The sequence below is a fragment of the Peromyscus leucopus genome, chromosome 1 (assembly GCF_004664715.2).
Source record: "Peromyscus leucopus breed LL Stock chromosome 1, UCI_PerLeu_2.1, whole genome shotgun sequence".
NCBI lineage: Eukaryota > Metazoa > Chordata > Mammalia > Rodentia > Cricetidae > Peromyscus > Peromyscus leucopus.
The window spans coordinates 94,152,066-94,175,652 of NC_051063.1; the positions used below are offsets into that span (position 1 = coordinate 94,152,066).

The following is a 23,587-nucleotide window of genomic DNA, read 5'->3' on the forward strand; positions in this document are numbered from 1 at the left end:
GAAAAAGCAGATAGGCAAGATGGCTAAGTGGATAAAAATAGGAAAGAATGGATTCCACAAAGACCTCCTTTTACCTTTATATACAAGCCCATCCCCACTTTAAGAATAATAATAATAATAAAATCAAAAATAAAGCAAAGCAAAGGCCATCCCAGATCCTGATGTGTAAACAACATGGTGACTTGCAGCATACATGCACACGGAGTCCTTCTGGGCATGAACTTGAAAAATGCTGAATTGTAAAATCTTGCTTTGCTCCCATTAGGGCTCAGGGTCCATTTGGGGTGAGCTGACTGTTAACTGCTCTTTGTTCTATGATGCTTTCAATAAGCAAGAACAAGACACTGCTGATGATCCTCCATCAGAGCCTCAGCATTCCACTGGGGCTCCTGGGGCACAGGAGCCCTCCCGCTTCAGCTCAAGTTGTCTCGCTCTTCTCCAATCCCCGGTCAGCTGTTATTTTACATTCTCTTAGCCTCTGAGTTTTTTTTTATTGACATCTAGCTGTAAGCCCTTTTAGGAAGCAGGAAGTTATAAATCACTCACAGGGTGAGTGCAAACTCCAGGAGGACCAGTTTCCCCTCAGATAATCAAGATGCTGCTGGCTTGGGATTTGAGTCCGTGGGGATATCTACAGGAGGGAGGAGGGAGGAGGTGACATTGCTTCTGAACAAGTGGTGGGCTACCTGATCCTGGATGATGAAGAATGGGTGTTGTTTTTGTCTGTGTGTAGCTTCCCATTGGGCCTCTGGGGAGAGCTGTATGTTCAGAGTTCTGCGTGTGTGTGTTTGTGTGTGTGTGTGTGTGTGTAGTTTTTGTTGGGACTGCCGGCATAGAGACTTAATATTAATTATAAATGCTCAGCTGATAGCTCAGGCTTGTTACTAACTAGCTCTTACAACTTAAATTAACCCTTATTTCTTATCTAAGTTCTACCACGTGGCTCATAGATTGTTACCTCATTTTCTACACATCCTGCTTCCTCTGCATTTGGCTTGTAACCTCCTCTCACTCCACCCTTCTTCTTCCCAGCATTCTCTCTGCCCCCAAAGTCCTGCCTAGCTATCAGACAATCATCTTTCTATTAACAATGAAAGCAACACATTTCCACAGTCTACAGAGGGTTATTCCACAATATATATATCTTTTAAAGCTCTGTTTCATGCTAAAGCCTGAAGAAAGAGCCACAGAATAGAGTTGCCATACTTGATGGGAAGGGCTGTGATATGTTGAACACAGCACAGGAGTGTGGGAGGGGCAGGATCTCTGTCATGCTGTCTGTTCTCAGGCCTTTGGTCACCAGGAGATAGGGGACCCAGGCCTCTAGCCAGCACTCCAGGGAGCTGAAAGTCTAAAAACCATTGTATCAGTTCTGAAAACCCAAACCCAGGGAGGTTGGGGTGGGAGGCTACTGACCAAGATGATAGAGCGATTTCACTCCCAGCTTACAAATGGGTGGTTGGTCATATTGCTTTGAAAAATTCTAGTTCTCTTCCCTCAAGGTTTGCTCAGAAAATGTGAACACATGGGTGGCTGAAACTAAACAAAATGTCAATCTGTAGAGGAGTCCACAAACATTGGCCAGTTCATTTACTGAAAATGGGTAAGGCCAGATGGTGACGACACATGCCTTTAATCTCAGCACCTGGGAGGCAGAGCCAGGTGGATCTCTGTGAGTTTGAGGCCAGCCTGGTCTACAGAGTGAGATCCAGGTCAGGCACCAAAACTACACAGAGAAACCCTGTCTCGAAAAAAAAAAAAAAAAAAAAAAAAAAAAAAAAAAAAAAAAAAAGAAAACGGGTAAGCCAAATTGGCCACTGTAAGGAGCAGAGGAGTCACTGTGGCATGTCTGTCACCCACGTGTGCCCTCTTGGATAGTAGACAGTCTTTAACTTTTGTAAGACAATCAATCTCCTAAAACAGGGGGTTTCCTTTCCTGTCCACAAGGGAAAACAATCTCTAGCCAAGGCCTACGGTGTTGAAGTGGATGACGGGAAAGAGTGAGACAGGGAAACTTAGTCAGCACATCCTCTACTCTCGAGGGGAGAGGCAGCTTCAGAACAGAGGTGCCAAGAACACCTCAGAGTCACAAATGTCCTTTTTAAGACTCTCATTTGCCACTGATTCCCTCGGCCTGGATCCTCAGAAAAACCCGACCCGTCTTCCCACAGGGGCTTTTGGAAGTGCGTGCTCAAAGTGTGTTGGAAAGATTCCTTTCCGTACATTTGCTGAGCCTAATTACACCTTAAGGGTCAGAGATTTCCAAATGAGAGACACTGAGTTTGGAAGGACACACGAGAGCCTGCTGGGACAACCCTTGAGTTGTTAACCAAGTGTGGGAGACATCACCTTGAAAACAAATAGTTGTGACCATGTTGGAACAGGGTTGGCTAACTTTCCTGCAAAAAGATAGCAAATACATTTTTTTGTTTTGTTTTGGAGTTAGATAATGTGTGTGTCAGCTATTCAACTGTCCTTGTAGGGGGAGAATCAGCCGCATTACATAAATGGATGTGGCTGTATTCCAGTACACATTTACTTATTGAGACAATCATGTTTGGTGCGTGGGGGTCATTTCTTCAACTCTGCTAGAGGAATGCTTGTAATAATATGGGAGCGACAACAATAAAAGCTACCATCCTGGTAGTTGCTTTGTGCTAGATTCAGTAGTAGACACAGTGTGTTTGGTTTGCATATATTTACATACTCATTTTCATAACAATTTAAGAGGATTTTGAGATCCAAGAGCCAGGAAGAGCAAATGTAAGGTTGAAGTCCATGTTCACAACTAACTGAACAACAGGGCAGAAGGCTAGAGAAGGAGCCTTCCACAGGTCCCCAAGGGCAGATGTCCCCTGAGGTGTGGGACAGAGCTCCCAGCTCTGAAGGCCTGGGCAGACCTAATAAACTCTGCCAACACCAATGACTTCCCAGGGTTTGGGGTTCTTGGACCCCAACTTGTAAAGGGGGCCTGGTGGCCTGCCCTTCCTTCCAAGGGTGGCCCCCTGAAGGGCCACAGAAGCATTGTTCCATCTGTCCTGAGTCAGGCTTTTTAGAGGCAGGGACTGCTCCATGAGAATGGCTCAGCTTAACCCTGGGACTGAACTCTGTGCTGTTTACCTAACAGTTAAAACAGGTTGAGCCCTTGCAAGGATAACAAATGGTGGTGTGGCAGATGGAACAGTGTGGATCTGGTTGTTAAAGACAAGACCTCCATGATGAATTGGTGAAGGCTCGGCCAGATAAACCGCCTCTGGTCCCATGTCAGTGGCTTGGGTGGTGGTTACTGTTGAGGTTCATGCCCCCAGATGCTCTGTTCTGTAGAGTTCCAGAAGCTTCATCATGGGATACTGAACAGAACCCTGGGCTTGGGAGTCAGACAACACTCAGCTCAGGCCTGTTTATGGGGCATATCTAGCCGTCATGATGCTTGCAACATGCTGGTTCATCCCGCTGAGCTTCAGCATATGCAGGCTGTTGTTAGACCGCTCCTCATAGGCAATGTGGAGCCTGGACTTGAGGGGCAGGAAGTGGGGTGCAGCTGAAAACTTACATGTTTTCAATGTTATGAGGTCATTCAGTATGGCAGTGAGTAAGACACTTCACTCCCAAGAAGGCTTGTCCCGAACTGCCTTTGGCCCCTAAAGCCACCAGATCTGACTACCCCCTGCAGCCCAGTCCCGGGTTATGGAGATGAATAGGGTGGAGGCACCTCAGCCAGACACTCCATCCCACCCACTCTGGAAAGGCTCTCCCTTTGTCTCCGATGATCTCAGCTGCTGCTTTTTCACCCTGGGGACACTGTGAGGACTTTTAGCTCCCAGAGAAGAGCTGCATGCCGCAGGGCATGTCCTGGTTGGCAGTGGCGCCCTTGAGGTAGGACGGGCAACTGGAGCCATCAAGACTGTCCGGAAACATTTCCCGTTGCCAACTGTTACCAGTGCAGAGAGCAGTCTGGGTATGGCAGCTTTGGATGACTTGTTGTTGTTTGTTTGTTTTTATTATTTTTGTATGTGTTCATGGGCACACGTGTGAGTGTGCACACAGTATATGTGCACATGGAAGCCAGAATCAACTTTAGGTGTGTTCCTCAGAAGTCATTCAATCGTGGTTTCTGTTGAGACCTGGTCTTTCATTCATCTGACACTCACCAAGTGAGCCCCTGGGGTCTTCCTGTCTCTGCCTCCCCAGCACTGGGATTAGAAGCATGGTCACATGATCAGCTTTTTTTAAAACCTGGGTTCTAGGTATCTAACGCAGGTCATCATGCTTGCATTGAAAGCATCTATCTACTGTGCTATCTCCCCAGCCTATTTGTTTCCTTTAGACAGGATTTTGCTATGTAACCCTGACTAGCCTAGAAGTCAGGATCCTCCTGCTTCAGCCTCCCAAGCACTGGGGTTGCAAGCGTGAGGCCCCATGCTGGGTTGGGAGGCCTGCTTTATCCTGTCCTCTCTGACTGTGTGACTAACGTCCATATGACATCTTTGAAGTTTGGTTTTCTCACTTGTAAAATGGAGCTATAATCCCTTGCCCAGAGCCCCTGTCTGTGCTGGGGCTGCAGTGTGCCATATGAGAATGAGCTTTGATCACAAGAATCCATGCATCGAAAAGAGAGAGAGAGAGAGAGAGCCTCTCAGGCACTGAGCGATTGCTGGACCTGTGCCACATCCCACAGAAGCTTCCAGAAAGTGAGCTGTCTGCCCTGGGACATACATGTGCAGGAAACAGAAGCTACTGCATGGCCAGAAAAGGTAGCCACAGATGCTTTCTCAGGCCAAGAAGACACAGCATCCTGGGGAGGTCAGGGAAGGCTTCTGGGAGGACGCATCCTTCAAAGACTCCGTGAAGCCCCAGGACAAGGTGCACGAGATGGTGGCCCCTGACAGGCCTTGTTGAGGGAATGGATGACGCAGGCAGCCATTGTAGAGAGCATCTTTTTCCCCTGGCATTTCCAGACCAGGTCCACATAGAGATCCCAATGGGTATTTCCCAGGATGAAACTTGGAAGGGAGGTAAAGAAGAAGGGGAAAGGGGGCAAAAGAGAAACATGCGGGGAACTGGACAGTTTGGGGGAGGAGAGGGAGAGTACTGGGCCGAAGTTTTGTTTTTGTCTGTTACAAAGTGTGGAAGAAAAGGCTATTGCCACTGGCTTTCTGGTTGCCACTTCTCAGATCTCATGTGGACAAATGCCATTTCCCCTGTCCTCATCCCTATCCTAAGGGATAGTTGTCTTCAGGTGCATGTCCAAGCTCCACGGGATGCTGCTGTTGACTCTGGTCTAGACGCACACACTGGTTTCAGAAGGGCCGAGTGTGTGGCGCAGCCAGAACTGGCTGGCAAGCTGGTATGGCACCCCTGGTCCTCTGCCTGTAACGAGGGACAAGTGTTCCCAAAGGCCTGACTCAAGGAATGGGTGAGTCTGGGCACCCAGTGAGCAGGACTTGCGAGTCTCAGAGTCTGTTTCCATACTGGAGAAGGAATCGGGGGCTTGGGTTTCAAGGCTCTTTCCACCTTGCACACCCTAATGGCTGCCCTCTGTTGAGAAGGAGGTGGTCTCAGGAGTGCCAGGGCAGTGGACACTGGGCTTCTGCCTCCCCTGAGAACACCCCCTCCAGCTGCATGGGTGCTGTGGCTCCCTGGGGCACTAGAGAGAGCAGTGTGCATGTTAGAGACCTGCTGCAGGCTGAGGGTGAAGCTGCATGTCCTGTGCTCAGTTTCTCCTATAAGTCAGTTTGCAAGGACTCCTGCGTGGAATGACAGAGGCCTGGGGCAGAGAGGAGGGGGCCCTGTGCTTGAGAGGGTTCCGTGGATGGAATTTTCTGGGGGAAATCTGCGCACATATGTGGCAGAAAAACCAGGAAGCATGGTTGAGTTAGTTACTTTCTCACTGCTATGACCAAGTGCCCCTCAAGAAGCAACTTGAGGGAGAAGGCTTTCTCTTGGCTCACAGTTTGAGGGTGCATCCGTCAAGGCAGGGAAGGCGTGACAACAGGAGTGTGAGGCGGCTGGTCGCATGGTGTCACACTCAGAGAGTGGAGAGTGAGCCGGGCCATACAATCTCAAAGCTAGCTCCCACCCCACCCCACCCCCATCACCCTCTTCTTCCAGTGAGCTTCCCCTTCCTAGAGGTTCCAGGACACTCTAAATGACACCACTGGCTGGGAAACACAAGCTCAAACACATAAGCCAGTGGGGAGCATTCCACATTCAAACCAGTGAAAATAAAAATGCAGAAGCTAAAAGAGGAAGCCCTCTGGGATGGGCTGGACGTGACCACACCCCTGAATGTACAGCAGCCCAACCAGTCCTTGCTCACATCTTCCCCACACAGGGCTGGCTCTGCCCCACTTCTTGTGTGGGGAGCTCCAAACGCCGTGATGGGGGTCACCAGGGAGATTAGTCCCGAAGGGATCACAGCTCCCAAGGTACCCTCAGACCCAGGACTTGTACTTTTAACATATGTTTGTTAAGCTGCAAAAATATATGAAGTAGGATTTCAGCTGATTATGACAAGCTAATACCTGGAAGAAGCCAAGGGTCTTCCAGAGGCCAAGGAAGAGCTGAGGCTCAAGGAGTCTTGGTGATATTGGCTTTTGATTATTAGCTGTTTCTTGCTATGAATTTCTTGTGTGTTATTGTAGCTTTTCCATCATTCATTGGGCACCATTTCCCCTCTACTAATGGAATATTTAGATAACCTTCTATGCTGACAGCGATGCACAGCCAGAACCCCAGTTCAAGCCTCCCTGTAATTATTGTCATTGGCAGCATCTGTCCAGGTTCATCCCCAGATGGAGGAAGTATCTTATCAGAGATACCTCTGTACTCTCTAAGAACAGACTTAAGCATCCAGACTACCTGTTTGAGAAGGCCTGGCAGATGTGCTAATTAAGTTTAACTTTCTTCTTTCCAAAGTCTTATCTCTAGTTTTAGATTCACCCTTAACAATTCAGAAATAAAGGGTTCCAACTTACAGGCACATCCACCTGTGATGGAATTGCCTAGCCAAGTTGCCTAGTGACCGAGCACACTCACCAGAAGCAGTGGAAGCAGAGATAGTTTGGAGAGATAAGGGTCAAAGGATAAAAAAGGCAGTTTTATTTTCAGAGGTGAGGAGACAGAGAGGAAAAAAGAGAATGGAAGAACTAGATGAGTAAGAACTGGAGAGGAATGTACTGAGATGGGGAAGAACTAGATTGAAGGGCTAGAAGAGAGGACTAGAGGAATGAGATGGAAGATGGGGAAGGGCCAGATGGGGAAGAACAAGATGAGGAAGAACAAGATGAAAAAGAAAGAGATGGGAGAGGAGCTTATCTGGGAAAGAACTAGATGGGATGGAACTAAGATGAGAGAATTAAGATAAAACTTAGAGGACAGCAGATAAATGTAGAAAGAAATCAGGCAAGGAAGGAGCTAGGCTTGAGTACAGAAATGAAGCTGTGTAGATAGGATTTTATCCTAGAGGAATAAAGCAAATGGACTAAGAGCTCAGTGTCCTGAGATTCATTTCCCGAAAATGGTTCTCACCATTCCCAGTTTCTCTTGAGTTCCTGGGATGTATATTGTTAAGGCTGGACCGTTTGATAATACACAAGAGAATGTGTGCCAGTTTCTTTCCTTCACTCATTCATTCATCATCTTCTCAAGGAATCCTCAGAGCTGAAGCATGCTGACCCTCTGGACCAGGCCCCTCTGTCTGTGCATGAGTCTGAAATGGAATGTAGCGGAGGAAGAGCGGATGTGGGTGGGATGCCAGGCAGAGTGTGTTATCTCTTTTTTTGTCACTATAATCAAGTGGCTGACAGAAGGTGACCTCAGGAAGAAATGGTTTATTTTTGTAGGCACAATGGAGGAGGGTGGAGGTGGGAGAGCAAGGTGGTAGTGCTGCTCAGACTGGGCTGGCAGAGTGTGAGGCCAGGGACAGGAGAGGAAACCAGCTGGGGCCATAAGCCTCAAGGCCCACCCTTTAGAGATCCACTTCCTCCAGCGAGGCCACAGGTCTCTACTTGTCCATAACCTTCCAAAACAGCACTACCAGTTCAGGGACCAAGTATTTAAACATAGGAGCCTGTGGTGAGCGTTTTTACATTCAAACTGTCACAAAAGAGGACTTAGGTCCTCAGTGTTACCCTTAGTTGAGTTAAGAAACGCATGGCAAGTGACCTGATGTACCGCTTACTTGATTACTTCCTGTAGTTTATACCCATGACAGTTGTTAGAAGCAGGTAAGCCCTCTTTACCAGCCACAGACTGAAGCCAGAGAAGTTCACTACTTGGTCAGGCTCCCTGGGCTTCAAGGCAGAGTTAGAATGGAGCCAGGAATGGGGCCAATTCAGGGCAATCATCTCTAGGCCCGTACAGCAAGGAGCTACCCCAGGGACCACACAGCCCTGAGAACAGAACTCTATGTGCACCTGATGAGGCACCACCGGCCTTTTGGAAGGACCAGGCTCTGCCTTGCTCATTGGCCTTCCCGAGTGTGCTCATGGCTGGCACTGCTGATGAGACTGAAATAGATTAATTGGTAGGTAAGGCCCAGAGGAACATACTCGAGGGCATAAATCAGAGGTGGCAACTGGGAGCTGCAGTCTAACTCCCCAGAGACATGTGTTTGGTCCTTGTGGTATTTCTCTCTCGCTCTTTTTTTTTTTTTTTTTTTTTTTGGTATTAGCTTTAACATTTCTAAATCAGGTGGTTTTATTTTTAGCGCTAAAGTTTTGGCTTTTCTTGGAAACTGGAGGTGCTTGCCAGCAAAAGATGGTATTTCTTCCTGACCCCAAAACTGAATAGTAGCCGCCCTAGTTAAGTGACAGTGGCATTCTGTCACCACAGACCCCATCAATCCTCAGAGGTGCTGCCATTCATTTACTTGCCTGACCCCAGCAGGAGATGTGTGTACTGTCTCTTCATGGACCTTGTGTTCACAGAAACTGCTTCTCAATTAAAGCAAAGCCTCCTTACCTATGTATTACAGACAGAGCTGTTGTTGATTCACTCAACAAACACTTAGAGAGCGGCTCTTCTCTGTCTGTCCTGTCCTGCACATTACTAAGATGTGAATATTTATATCTTTATAATGAATATTTATAAGGATATTCATGAAAGTATGCAGAGACAAATCCTTGCTGTTGAGGCAGTTATACATTCTAAGATCTGTTTATTTATTAGGTTTATAGTGTTCTGTCTACATGTATGCCTGCACGCCAGAAGAGGGCACCAGATCTCATTGTAGATGGTTGTGAGCCACCATGTGGGTGCTGGGAATTGAACTCAGGACCTCTGGAAGAGCAGCCAGAGCTCTTAACCTCTGGGCCACCTCTCCAGTCCCCGAGGCTTCTATATTCTACCTGAGCTGAGACCTATGCAAAGCTCTCTGGGAGCTTGATAATCAGGAGGAAGACAACTAACACTCAGATTTTATTTCTTTATTCTGAAATTTTGATACTTTTATGTGTGCAGGTGTTTTGCCTGCATGGATGTCTGTGCGCTACTCAGAGACCAGAAGAGGGTGTCAGATCTCTTACAACTGGAGTTACAGATGGTTGTGTGTGCTGGGAGTTGAACCCGGGTTTTCTGGAGAAGCAGCCAGTGGTCTTAACTGATAAGTCATTTTTCCAGCCCCCCGCCTTACACTAAGATTAGCCTACTGAAACAGAACTTGACTTTCAACATCAGAATTGTAAGATAATAAATGTGTGCTGTTTTATGTCACCAAGTTAGTGGTGACAGCAGTAGGAACAAATACAGGAAAGGAATCACTTTTTCTGGGGTCAAGAGGAGGAGCGGTTTAGGAAAGAGGGCGTATTTGAATTGGGTTTTGAAGGATGGGTAGGAGCTTGCCAGGGATGGAAAGCAGCTCATGTGTAGGGGAGAAGACATGTGCAAGGTCATAAAAACACAGTGGGGATTCCCAGGATGGCTATTTGTTGGAACATACAGTTTCTGTGGTACTCCAGGGAGGACTCGTCTGAAGGCAACTGGCAGGCTCGAAGCCAGGGTGACAGCATTCGATGTGCGCCTGGCAAGAGTGAAAAGCCAGGCCTGCCTGGCTTGATGTGTGCGGTAAATGTTAACACGGGCACTCCAGGAGAAGGGGTGGGCACTCCAGGAGAAGGGGTGGACACTCCAGGAGAAGGGGTGGGCACTCCAGGAGAAGGGGTGGCGCTCACTCGGGTCGGTTTGCAGATGCTCCCATTACTGCTAAGTGGGTGTGACTAATGACAGCCGAGATGGGTGAGACATGTCATTGGACAGTTTCCACTACGGAATCCCATCAAGAGCACAGATCATAGTGAGACCTAGCAAGATCACAAGAGAGTAACTATTGACGCACTTCAGTTTTACCTGACTTACTCAGTTGTAAGTCTGTGTAACTTGATTTTGTGCATTGATCTGTGCTGGTGTGTGTGTGGGCATTCGTGTGTGTGTGTGTGTGTGTGTGTGTGTGTGTGTGTGTGTGTGTGTGTGTGTGTGTGTGTACAGGCTAGAGATCAACCTCTAGTGTTGATCTTAGCTGTTGTTTTGAGACAGGGTCTCTCAGAACTTGGAGCTCACTTACGAAGTTAGCCTGGAAAACTTTAGAGCTGGCCCTTGTGAGCTGGGTGAGCCGTTCCCATATCCCACCGCAGAAGCTTATCTAAAACATTAGGTAGAAAAGACCTAGGATTCCAGGCCCAGCCAGGTTTAATGACCCTCAGACTCACCTATCTGGGCAAGGCAGAGCCAATCCCAGAGCCTGAGAGAGGTCCTGACCCTTCACTTCCTCTGAGCATCCCTTGGGGGCCCTGCCCTTTAGGGGGGCTCTTGGAACTTGGCATACCGTGTGGTCCTTGACTCCAGAGATGACTCACATCACCCTGGCATGACTGACTCAGGGAATCGTCTCTGGACAGCCAGGCACAAAGGGAACTGGATAAGATTTATTTCTGCTTGGAGCTAAGTAGGAGCCTTAGATACTTTCCTGCCATTCCTGATGCCTTTGAACTGTCTTGGGTTGAGCAATCACACATATTTCCAAGAAGAAAAAAACGTTTTCAAGCGGACTTCTTTTTTAAAATAAGAACTGCTGAAGTGAACAAGCTGGAAAGGAAACCTAGAGAGATGTTTTGGCTTATTTCCTGTCATGGTGGGGGAGGGGAAGTAGGAGCAAGGAGGTCTGGCCCAAGCCTGAGCAGTCTTCCAAGGCCAGGGGATCTAGAGTTCAGATAGCCACGGCTGGCCCAAGCCTCCTTGTGCTTCAGTGGCCTTTGCACCCAGGACTTTGTAAGTATCAGGGCCGCAGTGAACAGGATGGGTCCTGGTGGGCATGGACATGAGGGTGTGCCTGGGTTTGGAGGTGATTGACAGCTTGTCTGAACAAGTGGATGGACGACTGCATCGCTGAGTCCTTCTCAAGGCAGCCCTAGGTCTGGGACACCGCGACAACTGGGCTGTCCCAGTCCTGGGATGTCACAGCCTCCAGAGCGTGTCCACAGGCATGGTCTATTTTGACATACCAAGGAGCTACCTCTTGGGGGGCAGTCTCCTCCCTAGAGTTCAGTCTGGGAAACAGGCCCAAGACTTCAGACTAGGAACTGCTCACCTCCCAAGAGAAGCAGGAAGCAGGTCCCTCAGGGACTCCCCAACATCAGCAGTGTCTCTGCTTTCCCCTCACCCCATCATCCTGAGGAAGGAGGTTGCCTGTACCTGAAATGGTGCCTCCCCACCCTTTCCTTTCTCTTCCCCTCCCCCATCTATTCACATTTAATCAGGAAAACCACAATGAGAGCAGTTGCCACAGTGAGCTCACCTTGTGAGAATGATACAGAATAAGGCTCAGAGAACTTAGGAAGTTTGCTCAGCCACACTGTGAATAAGTCTGCTTTTCTTAACCGTTTCCAAGTTGCACCACATATTGATAAATCCTACTTCTTGTTACTTCTCTGTGAGTTTTCATGCAGCCTTTATATACTCATCCTTCTTCTTGATTTAACTCTTAGTGTTTTTTTTGTTTTGTGGAACTGAGGATGGAAGCCAGAGTTTCATGCTAGTCAAGCACTCTACCACCAAACTATATCCCTATACATCCCTGTACTTTTCATGTCACGACAGGGTCTCTCTAAGCTGCCCAGGTCACCCTTAAACTCACTCTGTTGCCCAGGTGGATCTTGAGATATCTTTTGTTTTCTGAGCCCTTTCCATTCTGTCTGAGACTGACAAGGCAGAGCCAAGTCTCCTCCTTTTCCTACACACACACACACACACACACACACACACACACACACACCCCACAGACATACACAAGAGGAGGAAGGCCCTGGGAGAGGTGACTCAGCAGCACTCTTGTCTTGGGGAGCTCTCTCCCACTCCCTACACAGCCAGCATGTTGGTCCCAGACTCTCCTAGTGTGGCCTGGCCCACTCTGAGCAGGGCTTGCTCACTAGAGACCCCCAGGAGTGGCCATGGTGGACTACAGAGGTGGTGTTGAGGGGACAGTCCTGGGGAAATGTCTCCTAGGTGTTCACATCCCCATTTCTACCTTCTCCATCCATCCTTACTCCCCATTCTCCCCAGCGACCCAAATATGCTTTCAGGAGAGTCAGGGAGCCCAATGTCGGATCGATGGTGTGAGTGTTCATTCATGCATCCACTTGTCCAGACGACCCAAGTCTGAGTGGGGCAGGGTCTCTCCTGGGGGCTGGGGGAGGTGGCCACCTGTTGCTTGTACATGGAAACCTTTGGGACTCACCATTACCACAGGGGTGGCAGAAATAACTGGGGCTTTGAACCAGACAGACCCAGGACAAGCCACGGCACAGACCCACAGTTGGCCATGGCGTAGGCTGGGACTGATGATGGCACAGACCAGGACACCCCCAGCCCTGTGCCCTCTTCCTCAGCCCCGTAATGTTTGCCGAACGCCTCTCAGGCCACCTCCTGACGCCAGTGGCTGTGTGGGAGTGTGGGCATGCCAGTGGTCGTAGACCTCATAGCTCCTCTCATATCTAATGCTCGTTTATCTACTGGTGCATACAGAGGAGAAGCCCCGGCCAGGCTGAGGCCCCTGCGTGATTCTGAGCCACTGGGATAAGCAACACAATCTTGGGGTTTTGCTCAGGTTTTGGTGACTGAGGTTAGGAGAACTCAGATGCCTATTCCAAGCATGCATGGAAAGTTCCAGAGAGTATGCTGTGTGTCTGCATGTTGCAGGAATTTACTATGCTAACCTTTACACCAACTGTAAAAGTAGGCACTGTCACCTTGTTTTTATAAATGAGGAAGTAGAGGCTAAGGTAGTCCAGCAGGGTAGAGCTGGGAGATTTGCAGCTGGATCTGCTGAGCTCTTGTGTTCTCTCGCAGTATGTAGGAGGTAGACCCGGCTCACTCAGGGTGCAGGACACAGGTCTGCAGTTGGCTAGGCACAGAGTCTCTACCCAGTACCTCAGGCTCATCGAGGTCATCTGAGGACTTTCTCCAAGGCCACCCAGGGTGAGGGAAGAAAGGATCCTCTCCTGTGAGAGGGACCATGAGTAGAAGGGAGACTAGAAGCTCTGCTCTCACATTGGCTTGCCTCTTGCCCTCGGCCAGCCTCACACTCACATCCCGGGAGCAGGGCTCACGGACCTCTTCTGATGCTGGCCTTCCCTAACTATGGCCTTGGTCAAATCCCCGCCTTTCTCTCAACCTCAACGTCCCTGCTACAAGAGTGAGAGCAGGGGAAGCAGCCTCCTGCCCCTCTGGGTTTGCAGAGGGGCTGAAAGAGATGCGTGCGTAGTTATTCCAAACAGTCTCCTGCCTCAGTCCTTTGCCCAGAGAGAGGCTAGGCTGGCTATTAATAGCAGTCTAATCATACTCGCATTCTTTGGGTGCTAAATGAAAGCAAAAATCCTAAGCTGTAAGAACAAAACCCTCCCTTCTGAGAAGACTGAGTCACCCCAGTGAGGTCCATGAGGCTGGCTTAACCCCTTGCTTTCCACAAGGGTCTCTTGGCTCTTCCCCTGAGGTCTAGCTTAGCAGAGCCATGAGAACCACATAGCATGTAGGCCATGCTCCTGGGACACTGTGAGTGAGGGGTTTGATCTTTTCTGGGCAGGTCACAAGGCGCTTAGAGAGAGGCCAGCAGGCTTGACCCCACAGGGACCTACAGAGTCAGGCAGATATACTGGGCATGCCTGCCACTGCAATTCCTGGGTGACGTCTTCAGGCCTCTGTCTTCTGCCAAATGGAACTAATTGTATCACCAGTTCTGTGCTCCCATTGCCACTGCCCAGGGAGGCTGAGAGCACTGTGGGTATTTCTGTATAGACTATTCATGTCTTCCCCCTGACTCCTGAAGACAGCCTGGCGCTCGCTGAGGCCTGGCAAGCCATTGGGACCTACCAGGTGGGCCGAGTTTCCTTTGTCTACCATTGATACTTCAAGTTCCCTGGGACAATGAGCACAGGAAGGCCCCGATGGCTGCTGGGAATAGAACAAAGGTATGTGGCTTCTGTTGCCAGAGCCCTCCTGCCTTCCTGCCCTCCTGCCTGTCCTGTGACAGCCCACAGCATTCTGAGGTAGCTCTTTATGGGTCAGAGCCTATGCCTTGGACCTAAGTGTGAGGCTTCTGGGCATGAATGGGTCAGTGAACAAGTCTCTGCACAGCTGTGTGACTGGACAAGTGAAGAGTAAGGGCAATGAATGGGCTGCCGCCTCCCCCGTGAATGAACATGTTGTCACACCACATACTGGGAGCATGAAACCTCAAGCTGGGCAGGTACGAATGGGTCACAGCTCATGTTTGGAGGTCAGAGGACATCCTCAGATGTCAGTTTAGTCTGCCACCTTATTTGAGCAGGAGCTCTTGTTTGTGCTACACACAGCAGGCAAGGTGGCCTACCAGCCTCTCGAATTTTCCTGTGTTCTCCTCCCATCTTTCCTTTGGAGCAATGGGATTCCAGATGCCTGCTGTCATGTTCAGTCTTATGTGGGCTCTGGAGATCTGAACTCAGGTCCTCACGCTTGTGTGGCAAACACTTTATCCATTGAGTCATCTCCCTAAGCTGGGCTCCTTCCTTTACTCTCAGAAGACACTTGGCCTGACAGCCAAGGGTTCAGTGTTCCCTTTTCCCCATGGCTCTGGGAGTTTATACCCTGGCTCTACCTGCTGGAGAGGGTCCTGCACAAGGCTCTTTGGCCGTACGCTGGGTAAGAGAGAAGATGATGCCTTTGGACTCAGACTTACCGGCTACACGGCTTTACTGATTATCTCTGAGCCTCGGTGCTTTATCACATTAAATAAAAGCAATAAAACTTACAGCAAAGGGCTGGGGACTGGGGCAGCTCAGTGGCAGGGCCCTTGCTTAGCATGCTCAAGGCCCTGGGTTCAATTCCCAGTATTGCACAAAAACAAAACTAAATAAACACACACCCTCTCTCATAGGGGTTAAGCATGAGGATGGCACTTGACCCTGCACAGTAGTGTGGGATACTGAGGAGGGAAACCGGTGTATGGATGACGAAGGTGTGTTATTTTGCTTTCTTTCATGAAGTGGGCAAAATATCTTCGGATGGTTTGGGGATGTCTAGCCTCTTCATGCCCACAAGTGACTGGATGGTTATCCTCGCAGAGGCTCTTGGGTAGTTTGCCTTAAGTACAAAGGTAACTGAACCCTGTCTTGTTTGTTTCTCCTCTCCATGCCTCAGTTTTCTTTCCTGTAAAATGGGCCAGGTTCTGTTTAATTGTTGGTAAGAGTCCAAAGAGCTGATTGGTTCTTGGCATGACTCACTTAACCTGACCTGGCTGGAGAAGCATCAGGAAATATTTGGAAGTGGATTGAAAAGGACGCAGGGAGACAAACATGACTCAGTGTTCTCTCCTTTTATGGGCTGGCACTCAGACCACGGCTTCCTGGAGGTTGTATTCCAAACTGTGCCCTGATGGATGTGAGGTCCACATGCCCATGAGCCCCCGCAGACCCCCCAGATGTGAGTTGCCCTGCCGGCTGGACTGGTTTTTGCCTTGCTATTTTAAGCAGTGAGTTTATAATAATGGGTGGGAAAGCACACTGAGCCCGAGCAGCATGGGAATGGCTCGCAGCTGGGCGCAGGGGCTCCCCTGGAGCCGCACGGACTCCATCTTGTTTGGCCGGGGCACTGCAGCCAGCCTTCATCTTGCTGCAGCCAGCAACTCCAGGTTTGTCTGACCTTGTTCATGAGGTTTTATTTCTGGCCAGGGGCTGGCAGAGGTCTTTCTTCAAGAGAGGGGAGTGCAGGGTTGGAAATGGAGTTATTTCTGGTATGGCTTAATAATCCTAGGATCGCTGAACGAACCCTGGGCTGGGAGCATCCTTGTGGCTGGTTGCGACTAGTTAGAGTCCAGGACTTCGGAATTGGAAAAGGCCACTGCCGTGGTTGGAATTCCCATGACCCCTTGAGTCAGCCAGTATTGAACGTCTCCCAGGAACAGGAAACTCTCGACCTTGAAGAGCACTGTCCTGCATCTTTAGCTGGCTCCAGACTCTAGGAAAGGTTCCTCTGCCTTCTCACTTGGCCGTATATACCTGTCTTTTGGAGACCCCAGGGCCACATGACTACCTTTTAGATATTGGAGAAGAGATTGCTTTCCCTTGCAGCTTCTCTGGCCCAGGCTAAAGTCTTGAGTTCTTAAACACAGATTCTTGTGCCCCTAGGATCTTCTCTTTGTGGAACACGGTCTTGTTCGTCTGAATCCTTGTTTTACAGGACACAGTATGCTTTGTGTAGATTAAGAGCCAAGCCGAGGGTGGAATGGCTGCCTCCCACACTTTGGAAACTGTTCCTGTTAAGACAGGTTGGACTCGCAGGGGTGAGGCAGTGACATTACCTGAGAAAGTGAGCCAGCTTCTTGTTACCCTCAACGACCCCCGTTCCAATGCAGTCCCCTCCACACCGCTGATGCCCCTGCTGCTGACATTGGTGTCTAAGGAGAGATGATCAAAGTTCCCAGAGAGCTCATTTTGGGGGGACCTGATGTTCAGTTTCTTTATTCAGTAGTCTCTGGGGATGGAAGACACAGTGGTCTGGCCCCAAAGCTCTTAGTCTCTTAAATCAAGATAAATCTGTTTGGAGCCCAGCCCAGCGTGGCTTCTTTTCTGTCCACTCATCTACCCTGCTCAGCCCCAGGCTATTCTGCAAATAGGTACGTTCCATTCGAGTTTCTGTGTCATGGCTCAGCTCAAACACCCCCTGTAACAGCCATTACTAAACCACATCGCGCTCCCCGTCTGCACAGTTAGGAGCTCTTTAATTCCTCCTTTTGCAGTGTGTATGCCGATCACAGTTTTTCAGTTGCCTCCCAACACTGGACTCAAGACCCCATGAGGGCCCAGACTATAGCCTCTCTCTCTTTGTGTCACAGCACAGGTCACAGGCCTAATAGAAAAAGTTTGTGAAGAAAGAATGAATGATTCAGTCGGACATGGCACATACCTGGAATCCCAGCACTTGGGATGTGGAGAAAAGAGAATCGTTCAGCCTCAGCTACATAATGAGCTCAAAGCAAACCTGGGCTACATCAAACCCTGTCTTAAGCCATAAAAAAGAAGGAAAAAAAAAAATCAGTGTGTGAATGGCCTAGTTGAGATGAGATTTCCAAGATGACCAGCAGGGGTCGCCCCAAATGCTTCAATGCTGCGTGGGCTACCTATCAGGGTAAAAGACAAAAGCCACGACAGTGCCCCCTTTGACAGCTCCTGTACTAAAGGTCTCCAATTCTTTAACCACAAACGTGGTTTAAATTATTTAGACCACCAATTTTTCATGGATCTTTGGAATATTCATAACGAATCAGACACCTTCCCTGCTTTGGAGACCCGGGTCCAGAGGGTGGTATGTGACTGGGGGGCGGGGGGGGGGTGCTGATGCTGATGCCAACCAGCACTCTGGTTTAAGGAACTTTCCAGGCCCTCTCTGTGGAACAGAAGGATATCTTCTGTCATGGGAAGCAGCAGAGCTTTCTGGCTTTTCCTATAGGCTTTAGCAGTCGGCAACCACGCACCGAGGAGCTGGGACACAGTTGTTACTTAGTTAATGGCATTGTCTTTTGTTCTCCCCATGAGGAGGAAGCAGACCGCAGGAAAGGGTGTGTGGTTTAGTGGGAAGAGCCATGGCCGCCAATCAAGAAGACCTGGGTGCAAGCACTTGGTTTTCTGTGTGACTCAGGACAAGTGGCTTCCACCCTGAGAGGCTCTTCCCACACCTATAGAATGGGACGGACTATCAATGCCTACCTTCATCCAAGGCCATCCAAGTGAGCTTGACCATGGCAGTCATGTAGCCGGTAGGAGCTCGACAGATGGGGTACAGATGACATCTGATCTCAGCGAAGTGTCCTCCCTCAGCTATAGCTTTGAGGAGCTGCAATGTTTCTCTTCTGGAATAGATGTGTTTACTGTAAGGACCAAATTAGATGCAAAAGGTCACTCTTGCCTGTGTAAACAAAGCCAGGGAGCGGGAGGCAAAGCGATTACCAATGCCTGCTCCCAGCCTCGCCTTGCCTGACCTCCGGGGTGGATGTAAAACCAAGCAGCTGATCTGTGGCTCTTGGATCCTGGAAATGGAACCTAGCTGGGGACAGGGATGGAAAGGATTTTGACTTGTCCTTTTGGCATCTCCCCAGCCTGCGGAGCGCAAGCCTCTTGGAGCATCTTTGGGGTTGACACAGCAGAGGTTCCAGGCACACACAGCCACTCCAGCCAGGAGGCTGCCATGCCCCACATTCCTGAGGATGAGGAGCCCCCTGGAGAGCCACAGGCAGCTCAGACCCAAGTAAGTGCCCCTTCCGGTCCATGGCTAGCCTGGCTGGGGGCCAAGCTGAGCATTCTGGGCTGAGGCCACCGCTTTCAAGCTGGCCACAGAGAGCAGGAACAGCAGTGCAGGCTGTGGTGGGTGCCTGGGGAAGGTGTGTGGCTCTCTCTCTGGAGAATATTCCGAGCCGGGGTCCCGGAATCCTGAGTGTGGAACCATCTGGATAGTATATGACTAAGGCTTCATGAGATTTCAAACCACTTTGGCCCTGAATGCTCCCTTCTGCACTTGAGAAAGATGTAGAAGAGACAAGGTAGCCGACATAGCCGAAGACTGCTTTGAAACAACTGGCTTCAAGTGATTATCGAAAGTTCACAGTAAAGGATAGGACAGGGTTTCAGTAAAAGTTGATAATAAAATAGAATATGGTTTTTAAAGTGTTCATTAAGAGTATTCTCATTGAGGCAGGTATGGTGGCTTATGTCTGGAGTCCCAGCCTCAGGAAACTGAGGTAGCAGGTCACTGTGGGTTCCAGACTAGCCTAGGCTACAGACTGAGACCTTATCTCAAAAAACAAAACAAAACAAAAACCCAGACAAATAACAAAAACAATGGCAATAGCGTATCATTGAGTTTTTTTTTCAAATTAAATTAAGAAAAGCTATCTTTAGCTATATATAATCATAAAGTATAGGTTATATGTTTATTTTCAAATTGAACAAAGGATCAAGTGTTTTGGTGTTGATATGTATGTTATTTGTTTTGTTTTTGTATATGTAGTATATGCATATGTGTCTATGAACATGGAAGCCAGAGGCTGACGTTGAGTGCCTCTTCTATTATTCCCAACTTATTTTATGAGGCAGGGTCTCTCCCTGAGCCTGGAGGTCACCAATCCAATAAGACTGGCTGAGTAAAAACCCCAGGAGTCTTCCTGTTTCCCATGCTACCCTGTCCTTTTTTACGTGGGTGCTAGAGATCCAAACTTAAGTTCTCATGCTTCTGTAGTAGGGACTTTCTGACTGGCCATCTCCCCAGCCTCTGCTTATTTTTTTTTTCTATCAACCAAACAATGTGTTCACATGATACTACATTCTTCACATTTTATTTTATAGCAATTCTGTCAAGAGGATGTTTAAAATGTAAGGCTATACCCATTTCCCCAGATATTGAAGCCATTCTCTTTTGAAGAACCTGTCTTGATATCAGCCTCATTTTTTCTTTATCTGGTCCCTGGCCCAGCTCTGTCTGACCCTCCTGGATTACAGACCTTGCTTATGAAGGTCATCACCACTACTTTCTTTGACTTGAACTTTACCATTGGTTTGCACTGAACTTGTGCAATGCTCTTGTATCTGACTATGATCCATACTGACCAGAGCCAGATGAAACAGGCTTACTAAGCCAGAGTGTGTGAGTGAGCATCATTTTTCCAGATGGACATATTCCTAGTGAATGTTTTCATATTGTGATGACATTTGTTTTCTTACATATTATTACCGTGGGAACTAAGACAGCAAATATTTAGAAATGAATAGTCCCTTGTATCTCCATACCCCAAGTTCGTGAGTTTGAGATATGAACTTGGCAGCTTGGGGATGAGGGAATATCTTTTCCTTGAACGTCTAAAAAAGAAAAAGAAAACAATGAGCCAAACCCCCATCTCTCCATCTGCAGACCATAGCTCAAGGTTCTAAGGAATGTCCCACAGCTATCCTGGGGCATCTTGGGCTATGGTAGGTGCTGTTCATCAGCAACTCGGAAGGCAGCTGAGGTCTGGGGGCTCGGGAAAATGAAAACAGAGTGACACAGAAGGCAAGCGCTGCTGAGTGGATTCAAGTGTGGCTGCTCCCAGGCCTCGCTGGATTTCTTCAACTCTGTCACTCCTGTACCCTCTCATAATGGTCATCTCTGACCCCTCCACTTCACTAACGATGGTAACATACTGAGCTCACAGTCTCCTGGATCCCAAATCTTGGGCAACTTCCCCACTTAGCTCAAGAATAAATGTGGGAGTCTTTGTGACCTCCACAGTCAACAGAGTAGTGATCTGTGGGAAGCAAGAAGATAGTTCGATTCAACACGACTAGGTAGCTGGGGTTAGCTTAAACTCTGGAAGTCTAACTCTGAGTAGTTTGTTTTAGGCATATTTAAACACAGCACAATTCGGCAAAAACTTTCCTGGTGATAATTAACTCAATCTTGTGTGCATAATAAAACACAAAATAAGCTAAATAAAGATCGGACATGATTACACAGAAAATCTTTGCAAAACACCATCTGTAAAAATGGGTTTTATAGATTGAGAAAAACAAGCTTACAAATAAGGGTCTAGGGAAGATTCTGGGGTGGTCTCAACCACACATATAGCACAAAGGTCACCAAGCTATTAACCATGTCCTCTTCCAGCCTTCTGTTTGGATAGCAGGTTATGCATCCCTTCCTTTGAAGGAACAGCCCTGTGTACTTAACATTCCAGGTTCCCCTAGCGCTTGCCTGTGAGCACAAGGGCCTCTGTGCTTCCTACAAATAAAAGCACTCCTAAAGCAAATATAATGAAAGATTAGCAAAGATACAACTTCATCCCTTGTAAGGGCTAAGTCCCATTCTTCCTGCATCTATAGCTCTCAGCATTTAAGAGAGGGTGCTGCTCTTGTAGAGGCCCTGAGTTCAGTTCCTAGTATCCACCCACAACTGCCTGCAGCTCCTGCTCCAGGAGGTCTGATGCCCTCTTTTGCGCGCACGCACACACACACACACACACACACACACACACATCTTTTTAAAAAGTGCTTTAAAATCATATCCTCACAAGACAACAAAAGCCACTCCCCTTATAACCCTTAACCCTTGTGGCTGTCGGCTGCTTGTAGGTCCAGCTACATGAGGACCAGGGTCTAGGTGAAGGTGAGCTTCTTAGTGCCACAGCATGGGAGGAATCCATGAGCAGGCTCTAGATTCAAGGATAAGAACCTTGATTGGCCAGTAGGAGCCCTGAATGCCAGTTCCTCAGAAGCTCTTCCTGCCTGTGACCTGGAGCCAGAACCAGTATTTACAGAATAATGAGGTGGATTCTGATGGTCTCTGAAAGCCTTTCAAGTGCCTTGATTCTGTCTCTGGGCTTGTAGGAATCTGAGGCCATCCTGAAAATGTCTGCAGGTTCCAGTGGCTCTGGCGGCGCTGGAACCTGGAGGAGGATTCTCGAGGGACTCAGGCCACCTCCAATCCGGGAGGTCCGGGTCCCTCAGAGCAGACAGTGAACAGGGTTTAAGATTATGACCCATTGGCCTTGAATCCCAGCTCCTCTATATCCTCATCCAGACCTGGAAGCCAAGTCTGTTAGATTTCTCATCCCTGTGCCTCCTTGTATGTTACTCCAAACAGCCATAGCTGTGGCTGCTTCCATTCTGCCTGGTCAGCTCAGCCCTGTAGCAGTTTAAACTCTAAACAGAGGTCTAACTTAGGTCCACATAAGATCCAGCATTCTTTTACCTTCAGGTCTGACTACCAGGCTCTGGGCCCCCCTGAGTTCCCCCAAAGCCAGATAGACTTGGATCATAACGAGCTCTTGCCCATGCTGATCGCCTGACACAGCACAGCCTCAGGGGAGGTTCAGATCTCCCAAGCTAGCTGGAGCCTCCAGGGGCAGAAGCCTGGCTCCCTGGGAGCACAGAAGCCAGGCAGCCAGGAAAGCGAGGCTGGCCAGGCAGGGTTCAGCCGGAAGTCCCCGTCTGTGTGAATTCCCACTTGGCAAAGCAGGCAGGGAACAGAGCATCCTTTGGAGCTTATAGCTCCCCCGGGTCCAGTCCTAGTTTAGAATACTCTGGTCCCAACCCTCCATTTCCCACCACTAGCCTGAATCCTCACAACAAAAACACTGAAGTTGGAGGGCTAAATTGTTCCCTTCCCTGAAACTGCTAATTGGAAGCTGTAATCAATCCCTGCAGTGAAGCAAAGACTCCTGCAATGTTCTGCAGTGTGTTCTCAGCAGGAGGCATTCTCTGGGGCTCTGACTGAACTGAAGCTGTCAGGACTCATGCCTGGATGTTTAAGGACCACAGAATGACAGACTATCAGCTGGAAGGATCCTAGATCAAATGTTTCAGTTTGCTTTCTGTTGCTGTGATAAACACCATGACCAAAAGGAACTTGATGAGGAAAGGCTTTATTTTATCGTACGTGTATGCACACTTCCAAGTATCAGTCCATTACTGAAGAAAGTCAGGGCAGGAACCTAGAGCAGAAATCACAGAGGAATGCATGCTGGCCTCTCTCTTCTTCACTGTGCAGCCGCAGACCCCAGATGCAACGTGGTCAAGTCATCAGTGATTTTTCTCAGCGGTGACCAGAAGCCCTTTAGGAAGCTGACTCACTGGGATAGCATGACATCCTCAGAGGTGCCTAGCATACTAGGGGTGTAGAGGTTCATGATAGTAAAAGCCTGAGTTCTACTTGTCCAAGTCCCCCCTTCCCACAACCCTTAGGGGTTTCTAGAAGCCTCCAAGAACAGGTCACTGTAGTTCACGGATGGACCATCTGCCTTCCCATTGTCAGCTCTGACATCCTCCATTCACCTCTGTCTTCCACCTCCCTGCACACAAAGCCACTTGATAATAATAGGCAGCCAGGCACCAGACACTATGCAACTGTATTAATCTATTTCGTTTTAGATTAAAAAAATTACTCTTTTGAAAAATCCATACATTTATACAATATATTTTGATCCTATCCACCCACTATTAGCTCCTTCAATTCTCCATAGTGCCCACCTATCCCTCCCAACTTCATGTCCTTTTTTTGTTATTAATAGCCCCTGAGTCCACTTAGGGCTGCCTATTCC

At 48.6% G+C, this 23,587-nt stretch overlaps 1 protein-coding gene across 1 annotated transcript in view; it reads left to right on the forward strand.

The window, feature by feature from the left end:
• Irag1 (inositol 1,4,5-triphosphate receptor associated 1) overlaps positions 1 to 23,587 on the forward strand; it is a 108,426-nt gene that overhangs the window by 19,009 nt on the left and 65,830 nt on the right. Inside the window, exon 2 of the mRNA XM_028875835.2 lies at positions 18,620 to 18,768. Within this exon, the coding sequence (XP_028731668.1) occupies positions 18,709 to 18,768 (60 nt within the window). The 5' untranslated portion in view covers positions 18,620 to 18,708. The remainder of the gene's footprint in view (positions 1 to 18,619; positions 18,769 to 23,587) is intronic.